The 11378-nt window shown below is 39.4% G+C and overlaps 1 protein-coding gene across 8 annotated transcripts in view; it reads left to right on the top strand.

Moving 5' to 3' along the window:
- The window catches only part of atp8a1 (ATPase phospholipid transporting 8A1), a 104703-nt gene that overhangs the window by 21369 nt on the left and 71956 nt on the right, over positions 1-11378 (top strand). For all 8 annotated transcript variants that reach the window (XR_004796963.1, XM_035668693.1, XM_035668692.1 and 5 more), the window contains exons 3-6: positions 3689-3788; positions 5236-5334; positions 9570-9615; positions 9896-9936. Coding sequence is in view for 7 of the 8 variants with exons in the window: in XM_035668693.1 (XP_035524586.1) it covers positions 3689-3788; positions 5236-5334; positions 9570-9615; positions 9896-9936 (286 nt within the window). In the remaining variant the exon portion in view is untranslated. The remainder of the gene's footprint in view (positions 1-3688; positions 3789-5235; positions 5335-9569; positions 9616-9895; positions 9937-11378) is intronic.

Here is an 11378-nt window from a genome sequence, read left to right on the forward strand (position 1 = left end):
CTCTTGTGGTTGAACATGTGTAACACCTGTTGGTCTTCAGCTGGCTGAGATTGAACAACTAAGCAGTGTACTGTACGCACAAGTGTGACACAACCCATTACTTCTGTCACTTATTAGTATTAGCTTTATTTAATCTATTTTTATACACGTAAAATCTCAATTTAAAAATTTGTAGATGAACTTGACATTGTGTGGTAGGCTAATAGTGTTTTCCTAAACGCTCTACAGTAACAACCCAAAGCTGATCAACAGTTAACCTGTTTTCTGTTGCTGTTAAAGGTTTGTTTACAATTGAGCAATCATGTTTATGTGCAAAACCAACGTACATTATCAATTATGCTAAGCTGACAAACGCCTACTTTGAATGAAATGTCAATATACCTATTATTATTTGTATGACTGAAAACACTGATTAGCCTCTAAAATAAATGAAAACCCAATGTGTTGTTGTTGTGTAAAGTGTTTTTTTAAGCATGCATATACTTTCCAAAACAATTGCCAAATTCTGAAATCTGAAGCCAAATTTTGATGAATATAAAACTTACAAATAACATGATATTGTTTTCGTAACACATACATTTGTAGAGAGGCAGGGAGGTTTCAAGCATATTTACTGTGATAATCTTCATCTAGGAGCAGCTGGTTAGCATTTGTTCTATTTGTGGCCCCCAGCAGCCCGTTCAGAGTCTACATGCCCTTGGGTGGGTCATGACCCAGTCATTTAAACAACATAATCTCATGTCATTACCAGTCGTGGAAGTTTTGCTAGTCATGGCGCAGAACATCCTAGGCCTTCTGGCCCGCCCCCTGGTTTTGATTGGTGCTTCATGTGGTTTTTGGATTTGTGACTGTTAAAGATGATGACGATAAAAAGTGTGGCTGAAAGATGAAGACTATCCAACACCACACCCAATGACATGTCCAATGTTCAATTGACAGTAACAAATGTAGTTTCAATTAATAAGACCAATAAAAACAGAATAAAAGTTCATAAATACTTTGTGTAATGTCAAGCATTTCTGCTGTAGTGGAAATGTTGATAGACAGCACTGACGGTGCTGCACAGCTATAATCTGGATATCTATGAGTGAGTTGAGGAAGTGCTTCTCTCGTGCAGTCATCCTGATCCACAGGGACTGCTAGGAAAAAAAATGTATCCATAATGAGAGTATTAAATGAGCTCTTTATCTTGCCTTGCCTCAGTGGAGGACGTAATACTGTGTATAGCAGTAACTAGAGAGTACGACATGGATGCTTTACAGTACTGTCCCATGAGATCAGAAAGTAAGCGAGGTAAGTGTTGAACAGAAAGAGACGAATGTTCTCGAAGACAAGATGACAAATGTATTGAAAGAGAGAAACGATAAAGCCAGGGCCTTCGGGCTGAAGCTACATTAGAGCTTCCCCAGCCAGTATATCTCAAGGGATAGACTGCGGCGGTAACTACAGTATGCATTAGCACAACCAGGCACTAACTGTCTAATACCCAGTGAGCTGCCCGTACTTAATATGAATGTTCTCATGGTATTGTTATGGGCTAGTAGGCGACTGTACTGAAATGGTGACCTTAATGTTAATTAAAATGATCCTCTCAGATCTACATTAGAATGAACAGAAATTAAAAACCAGATCATCCACTGGATTTCCCCTGAAGTTTTCTATTGGAAATTACAAAAGTTCTGCAAGTGGAAGTGATAGTCTGACACACAAACACTTGAGCCACTATACACACACTCACTCTCTCTCTCACTCAAACAGACACAAACATACTGTATCTTTGTTTGGTTTAACATTAGTCAGCCCAGCACAGTCCACATGTTACAAACTTGTTCATCTCATTTGAATTTCTTTCATTGGCTTTCCAGTTTATGATGTCAGACTTTGAGCTTCCTCTTTCCTTCCAGACGACAATGCTAAACACGCATTTCCTGATATCTAGCAACTTAGTTACAATACTGCTTCAATAAATAATAAATAATGTTATACCTGGCTGTATATGATTATGTTAGTAAATGATTCAACCTTATATCTCACTTTGTTTGCTCTTATGTTGCTGCTGTAAGGATTTTAGTTTTATAAGCAATTTAACCTGAAATTCATATGCTACAGAATTTTACATTCTGAATTTATTTGGTTCGAGTTTGTCTTTGTGACATTTGAAGTTTTCAATTTCAAAATCAAATTCAAGATGAAGAATTCAAACTTGACCAGTCAACCACCAAGGATAAGCAATCAAGCCTGAATGGAATTGATCAGACCTTTGTGGTATCAGCTAATGTTCTGTCAGTCATATAATCCAAGAAAGAGAAGTTCACAACAACAGACAGGAAGTGCTGTACACTTTCTGTCTGAATTTGTGAAACTGAGAGAAAAAAACTTAAACTACATGATTGTAGATACACAACTTTTACATTATTAGAATATTTTTATTGCTATGCATCTAGTGGTTGAATTTTATTGTTTCCAATCTTTGCTTTTGTATTATTCTGCTTCGTCAACAGTTAAAAGAAATGTAAATGTTTTTTAAACATAGCTCAGTAAATCTCTATCAGTCTCTGTAGTTTTTACAGGTGACCCAGAGATTCTGATTTGTTGTCTTTTAACAGAAACTGAAATAACAACAGCAGACTAGACTAAAGACTAGACTTTATTGAATGAAACAAAGCTGGTCCTTTGTTGACCCTTGTTCTGACAGGCCTCTTCATCAGGCTCCTCTGTGAGGCTGGTATTACATTGTACTGCTGTCAGAACAATGCCTTGCTTTTACTCACTTGCCTTCACTCTGTCCCTCTCACTCACTGCGGTCATCTTCGCTGTACGGGCCGACGAAGATGACAGTGCATGTAAAGTTCTTTTTTTTTAAATGAACTGAATTCAATGCTAGCCAATATTTCCAGAACTTTACATTGCGTCATGTATACAAGTGGAAAAAAGCTTAAAATGTACTCCTCGAATATGATTCAGTATAACAGGAATAAAACGGCGATATCACTAATGTTAACATCCATATGCTTAGCCCCCTTTAGACGAGTTGGAGGCTATACTCTCTCATATTCTGCTTGTGTGTTTGTGACGGCTTTTGTGTGCGTGAGTAAGCAAAGCATTGCCAGTGGCTTGACATACATCATGGCATATATGCTCTCCCAAAGTGGCTGTTCTGGCCGTGCCTTTAACGCAGCTGTAAATCAGACTGCTGGAGGTCTGACTCTGGGGCTGTTGAGAGCTCCGCCAGCAGCGATATACCACCATCACCATCAACCCCCCACCCCTCCAACCCCACTGCAGCACAGGCAACATAGCTCACGTCTGCCAGGAGCTTTTTACACCCTCTGTCAGCTCCCTTCTTCCTCCTAATTATTCTTTATGATCATTGAGTCCACCGGTCTCTGATGTTCATCAGTCTCACACACAAACACAGACGCACCTATCTCTACAACAGAAAGGGCTCTCTTGAATGGCTGGGAGCAGGGACATGATTATTGGTTATTTTAAATATATTTGATTGACTAGGTTAGACAACATATGAACCAGGTGATTTTTAGATCCATTTTTAATGCATTTTGAATGTCAATAGTGTAAAAACTGCTGCTCAGATTTGGACAATTAACCATTTATATCTCTTTCTCTTGTCTCCCTCTCTCGTGCTCCTGCACCCATGGCCTTGTTTGCTGCTCGCTGCGGTCTTCAGCACAGCCAAATATAACGTCCTCACCTTCCTTCCCCGGTTCCTCTACTCACAGTTCAGGAGGGCAGCCAATGCCTTCTTTCTCTTCATTGCACTCTTGCAGGTAAGAGTCTGTGTTCCTGCGGTTTCTGTGACATACATTTAAACACAAAGAAAGCTGGAAAACTATCTTATAAATGTTAAACGACTGCTCCTCTCAGCTTCAGTGTTTGCTTTATTCCCATTAGTGTGCGGGGGGGTCTTTTTTACTGTTTGCCACGACCTAGACACCATTTCCAAAGGTCATGTCTGTAATTTCACACAGACCAGCTCACCACACAAACACACACACACACAGAGACACAGCACTTTATATAGACTGAGAATGAATAATACATGTAATACTATGTGTGCCTCCTCTTAAAAGGAAATTAGATTTACCTGCGGCCTCAACACACTACACTGCATATTACATGTGCATGGGGTGCTGTGGATGGCTGTATCTTCCTTCACTGTAACCCTACCATTACATTGTGTTAAATAGTCCAACTGATGTGGAGCCACAAGTAGAAAAGCAGGGGTGATGTGAAAATTACAGGCCAACAACGACCACAGATCATAGTAGTACTGCCACTGTTTAGATTGGTAAATACTAGCAGAAGAAAGAGTTTTCTGCGAGGAAGATTGCAGTGGTTTGCCTGTATAGTGTAGGTCAGCATCGATCCCGTTTAAGAACACTTAAAGCCTCAACCACCAATTATTACTACATGATTCAAAGGAGCCCAAATCCACGTCTCAGGTGTTCAAAGCTTTGCAGAAAAGATGAAACAAGGAGGAAAGGAAGGAGTGCATAGGAGTAAGATTCTGTCTTTACCCACTCTTCGTTAATGAGAGCTTTGAGGATGGGAAAGGGCTCTATCCAGTGACCTTGAAGTAGCTGCTTTGAAAAGCAGCCAGTGTGAATCTTCATTACCTGTCCTGTCGATGCTGCGACCTTGAATAAAACATCTATGCAGATGAGGGAGACGAGAGATCTATTTCGTTCAAGTTTCCTTCGAGCAGTGGAACAGTGAGTGTCTCTTGTGGCCATCGCTTGCCTTTAATTACACTGGTATTTTACTGTTCATTTTGAAAGACTTCAATAGTGAAATAATTAAACATTCAGTGGTCAAGAGAGCATTAAAACTTACTAAGAAGGTTGTTTGTGCTGATGGATATACCTCCCTTAAGTTTCATAGGTCTGGCACCAGGCTACTAAAACAAAGCCTTTTGACACTATTGATGACACCAGCAACTGGGTGTCTGTTGGTGTCAAATTTGCATAATTATCAATCTAAAACCATGTCAAACTTGCAAATGAGCCAACAAACCCATGCAATTAATACACGTCAAAAATAGTGCAAACCTTTTCTGTTGGCCACCGTCATCCTTTCGAAGGGTGCTAGCAAACGTATCTGTCAGTGTGTGGGTTTAGGGAGGCTGTTGGAAGCACCGCCTTTGCCTTATTTTGAGCCATGAAAGTACCCAGAAATTGCATTTTACTTAATTTTCCCTTATTGTGTCTCTTTTAGCAAATCCCAGATGTGTCCCCCACTGGTCGCTGGACCACGCTGGTGCCGCTGCTCTTCATCCTGGTGGTGGCTGCTGTCAAGGAGATCATTGAGGACCTGGTAAGACAAACCTTGGATATTATTTGATACTGGTCTTGGTGTTTGTGTGACCCTCTCAGATCTCTTTTTCAGTGAGAAACTTTGACTTTGGTTGTATTTTAAAAACCATTTAGACCTTTTGTTACACTAAGTATTTTCCGATAAATTTTGTGGCTGGAATATATACAGTATGATATATTGTCGCACATAAGTGTCATACGATCTCTTGAAAGTGCACACATCAGCTGTCAGACTCAGCAAGTATAAAAAGGCAATGGACAAACATTTGAATGCTCAATTTGCATTTGGTTTAAAGCAGCCTTTGTGTCCCAGATATCACATCATAATGAATGCAGACAGCATAGACATTTTGGCCATATAAAGTAATGTTTGCAGAAGTTTTATGCTCAGTTTGTCTGCATAAAAAAAGTCTTTTTATCCATGTATATCAATCATATACCTGTTACAGCCCTGCTCTTAGACTGCAACAAAACACACCGGGTAAACTCAATAAATGTAATTTATTTACAACAAAATAATTTAAGTAAACAAAAACAAATAGATGCGAGCAATCTGTTCAGTCAGTTTTGTGAGTGGTTGAGTGAAAATGTGCTGTAAAAACAAAAACAAAAAAACTAAAAGCCACAGCGCAAAAGATGTGTGTGGTGAGGAAATCTGCCAAACACATGCACGGGGCACACTGGGCCCAGGTGTGCCCCGTGCTGCCGATTAAGCTCCCAATTACGTCTGCAACCCTGGAGACAGAAAGCAACCAACAGCAGTCCACCAAATAGAGGGGTCGTCACATACTGCTCAACCAAATCCAGTTAACAATACCGATCAAAACACAATTGTCGAATACATGAAATACTAGTAATAATAGTAAAATAAAATTCTCTTAAAAATCTGACACTATTTTGTTGGTAAGGTAGGTCAATAGTTACATTAATACCTGAAGTTGAAGAGTCAGAGTCTGTCCCTCTATTCAGGGGCTTCTGTTTTGTCTTGCTCGTACTGCACCGTATGTCCTCAGAGTGCTGAACTGTTCTCTGAGTCGAGAGGAGATATTGATGGTTACATGACCACAGCAGGATATTCCCCAACATATAGATGCACCATCAGACCTACACGCACACACACACACACACACACTCACACTCACTCATTTCAGAGGTCACAGCTGTGCCTACTGCACCCACAGTACTCATTCAGTCAATTAACCTAGATACTGAATGCTCATGCACAAAGGCAGTTAGTTCTAACCAAACAAAACAACTGTCTGCCCTCGAGTGAGTTTGAACTGTTGATGCTTGACAAAAGGTTTTGCAGTTTATTTAGTATGAAAGGTTGATTTCATTTACTTTTGGTTAAATCTTTTTATTGTATGAATTCTTGTTTGCTGGGAAGTGAAAGGCTTCAAAATATGTTTACTCCACTTTCACAAGTAATCCACTCAAGTCCATCTGAACTAAGTGAGGAATGTTGCATTCTGCTGTATTGCAGTGACCCTGCAATGCGATCCTCTGTGTAGGTCCCAGTGGACAGATACTATTAGCTTCTATCTTGTGCTGAAGGGACCAGCGCAGCACTTTTTCTCTTGGCCTGTTGTGAAAAACATGGGAACGGAGTGGTGATGACTCTGTCTTTATTGCTGAAGGTCACCTGCACGCACGTCTGTTCCCTGTACTGCGCTGTCCCCCACAAGTTGACCTGACAGGGTAGCATCGACCCCTAACTTCATGAATCATGCACTATGGACGCACACTGTACAGCACGTATCCTACCTTGTTGCTGGCCGTGTCTGCTGCGGCAGACTCAGCCTCTTTGTTTCCGAGTAGTTCAACTATCTTTCAGCTTAAACTGAAATCTAATATTGTAAATCACAAGCTGCAGAGTGTTTCACAATAGTGTGATGCACTTTTACACAGTAACACTGTTTCTCATTACTCTTGTGTGGTTAAACTTCCTTCACTGCTGCTCACTGTCTCATTAGATTTATGTTAAAGCCATATTAGCAGGTTAATCAAGGTAACACTGCAGATGCTCTACCCTTTTATCTTCAGCTGCTTTCATTTTTTTCCTCTGGTTGAAGTCTACAGAGGCCTGATACTGCAGTATTTACGCATAACCTCTGTACACTACTCGCCCTCCACTGCACCGTGATTACACACATCATCTAAATACAGTACATCTCCTTTTCTCCATGTCCATTGGGACGGAAGGAGCAAGAGAGAAGAAGAAGAAGAGAGAGAGAGAGAGAATGAGAGGGGTGAAAGGCAGGAAAAGTTGTAGACCGATATGTAGTTTCTCTCCTACTACACGTTTATAAAAAGAGGAGGGTCTGTGCAGCCAGAATGAAATTAGCTGACAGTTCTTGCACAGAGGATGATGGATGAGCCTTGTAAAGGTCCCTACTAGCAAACTTTTTCTAAGCATAGTGTAGCTGGTAAAAGGCTGAAGCCATGTGACACAGCCAGCCCATTCATTAGACACTGCAGCATGTTGCAGGGATATTAAAACAAATTTGATTCAACTGAAAAAGAAGTCAGAGTGGAGAGTAAAAGAGGGGGAGTATAAGAAACAGACCAGAGTAGTATAAAGAGAGAGATGGACTTAAAATAGTGGATGGAACAAAAGCGTTTAGAGCAGATTTAGTTTATTTAATCCTTTTAAAATGGGTTGTTTAGAGGGACTAGGGTAATAGCAGCTATTGCATCAGACAGACGTTTTTGTGGCCAAGTAGAGTGAATACCTCTCCTCTATTAGCAGCTGTGTATTGATGCAATCCACTTTGGCTGCTCTGGTTTCTCAGTGAGCAGCCAGAAGACTGTTCTCCTCAAATGTACAGTACAGTGTGCCAAATGACCAAAAACAGCTTTAAATTAAATTAGAATTAGACCGAATTAGAATGGATCTTCAAAGTAAACAGATTATTATCGAGGATGGGAGTGGATATGTCCTCTCCCTAATCAACTACAGCGCAAGTTGCTTTTAGCAGCTAGATTTTCAAACACAGTGATTATTTATATGAGACGGACTCAGCAACACATTATTACTCAGCGTGATGCTAGTTGACAAGCTGTCCTTTGAAATCAGCTGTTGAAGTCACAGTTGATTGCATGACTGTTCAGCAGACAAGAAGGACATGAGAGGAAGTAATACTGCTGATTTGTGTTTGTGGTCCCATACAGCACGACAGTTTTCTCTGCAGTATATGGTGTTTTTATTTGTTTCATATTTTGTAACATTATTTTATATGAAATTCATTTTAACTCCGTAGATGCAGAAGCTTCCCCGTGTGACAAACTTTGTATCACTACTTGATTTTTCCTCTTATCAGTCCTGAGGCCCAGTATCAGGGCATTGTAGCACTAAAGCACGCCCATGTTGGTGTCATGGCAAAAAGTAGATCCTGCTTACTGTTTATTTCCTGTTGATGTTGTTTTGATCAATCAGACTTTCTTCAGGCACAAACGGCATTAACGAACATCACATTAAATATATACATATCTCATAAATTATCTAAAACAAACTGTAAGGCCTGACCACCTGTTACTACTACTACTGGTTTTAGCCAATAGCGAGTAGTGATTACATTTTATTTCCTGGCCACCTGACTGGTGACCCCAATTTATTTTTCCTCCAAACCCAAAATGTACCCACAATTGGAGCTTGGTGGGTGTTAATTTTGGAACCTGTAGATTGGATATGTGTAATGTGAGATTTGTGAAGAGCGAATTGATCGAAACATTGTGCAGCAAAGGTTAAAAATTGGATGAGTTAAGCATCAACATTACCAGGAGGCTTGTTCTCTGGGGCCACCAGTACAAAAACTCATGCATACTGCATAATATGAGTGTGTGCATTGAGAAGGTTGTATAGTCGTAGTAGTGAGAATATTCACATACTGTACGCTTTACAGTCAGCGCAGGTGTAATCTTTCTTCAGCTTGTAACTGCAGACTTCAATAGGTCCATCTCTCTCTCTCTCTCTCTCTCTCTCTCACTGTAGTAAGTTGCTATGGTGTCAGTCTTTCAAAGCCATTTCCTCCTATACAACCAGAGAAGTTGAGAATCCAGGATAGTTCATATTTGTATGATTAGTTTATTTTCCTTCCTATTTGTATGTAAATATAACATCACATTGATTTCTCACTCAGGGATTTTCTATTATTTGGTTTGAATCGTTTTTAATGAATGTTTATTAGAGGAAAATATAGATGTGTAATGTGAGTATTTTTTCTCATTTTCTTCCAGAAACGTCACAATGCTGACAGTGTTGTCAACAAAAAGGAATGTCAAGGTATTGAAAACCACTTCTTCATCTGGTATTTGAAGAGGAAAGCCAGTATATTGTTATAGAGTATAGAGAACATACTGTATTTATTATTGTGAGCAAGCAAGTAGGGCTGGATAAAAACCTAACTTTCTGCATTGTAACATGGCTAACAAACCTAAATGCAGGTTTGTCATACTCTTTGTACCAACTCTCTCTTTGCCTCTTATTCTTTTTTCCATGTCTTGTTTACTTCCTTTTTCTGTCTTATTGTAACTTCCCCCTTCTCTCTCATTACTTACCACAGTATTGAGGAATGGTGCCTGGGAGATTGTGCACTGGGAGAAGGTATGTACCAATAATGTGTCACTACGGGTGATTTTCACATTTTTTTGATCTAGAGCTGAAAACAGGTCATTCATTCTACCAGTTTGTCCGTCTATTGTGTTGCTTTCAGTTGGAGAAATCTCACACACACATGCACCCTCTGACCCCTCTAGTATCCAGCCACTAATTAATCCAGCGTTTCCATGTGGACGGTCATTAGAAGGCGATGCTGCAGGACAAAGAGGGGCTTCTGCTCTACCCTCATAATGAAACAATTTTATTACTGTGGCTGGAACAATTTGGCTAAAAGCAGGGGGTGTGGAGAAAAAAACACCAGGCAGTGCAGAAATTACATAGATTAGGACAGTTTGATAATGGGTAATACTGCTTCATCCATTAGAAGGTACATCCAGCATGCAGCCACGCAATATAAGCTGAATCTGTGTCCCTGCTCGCAGGGAATTGATTTATTACATGAGGTATTTGTTGATTTTTTCTTTCTTGAGAACTAAATTAACAGCAGGAGATGTACTGTCTGTGTAAACATGTTGCCATCTCAACTTCCATCTCAACTTCTAGGCTGATAATTACATTTTAATACATTACATTCTTATTGCTATAGCAATAAGAATGTAATGTATTAAAATGAATACTAACAGGTAGATATTAGAGGAAACTCACATACATCACACAATACATGCCATAAGAACATGCTAAAATAAACCTAATATATGTGGTTGTACATTATAGATGCTGAATGATGGGGTCAAAGAGGTATAATTAGATTAAATGAAACTTTTTAAAAGACCTTTACCAGGATAGCACAGGCTTTCTCTAACTAAGATGTTCATAAACAACATATATGATTCATGAATTGACTTGTTTCCTGCTGGGACAAAATCACTGTGTTCCTTGCTGGTATGTGAATGTCCCTCTACTTCATACACATAGATATCCTCTCTAAAAAGGCTAGCTTTAAATTATTGATGCTTTTTACATCTCCATCATGCATATTGTAAAAGTGGCTTCCCTCCCAAATTTCTGCTCGGTCTCCAAGTTCCTTTAACTAGTAACTCTTTCAGGGCAGCTTGCATAAGGCCAAATATCTAGATCGTCATTATTATCAATAACAGTGTTAGTCTCCATGGTTTTGGGAGCAAAATCCTTAAATTACCTTTTATGCATTTCATGTAATTCTATTTTTTTAAGCTGTAATAGTTTTTTCATACTCTAGAAACCAAATGTTATCTAAAGAGTATTGCAGATGTACCTGTTTCCTCATAAATAAATGTGTTGCCTTGTCTTTATGTACTCACATGGTAACTGGGATGTGAGTCACATGATAAACTTGACAACTTTTGACAAGTCCTATCTACTAAAACCTTCTTCCCATATTTGTTTTTATAACAAAATAAATTAGAATGGCCTTCTCTTTAAATCTTTAAGCATGCAATTCATGACTT

Source organism: Morone saxatilis, unplaced genomic scaffold (assembly GCF_004916995.1).
Source record: "Morone saxatilis isolate NCDOM2014 unplaced genomic scaffold, NCSU_SB_2.0 Contig22, whole genome shotgun sequence".
Lineage (NCBI taxonomy): Eukaryota > Metazoa > Chordata > Actinopteri > Moronidae > Morone > Morone saxatilis.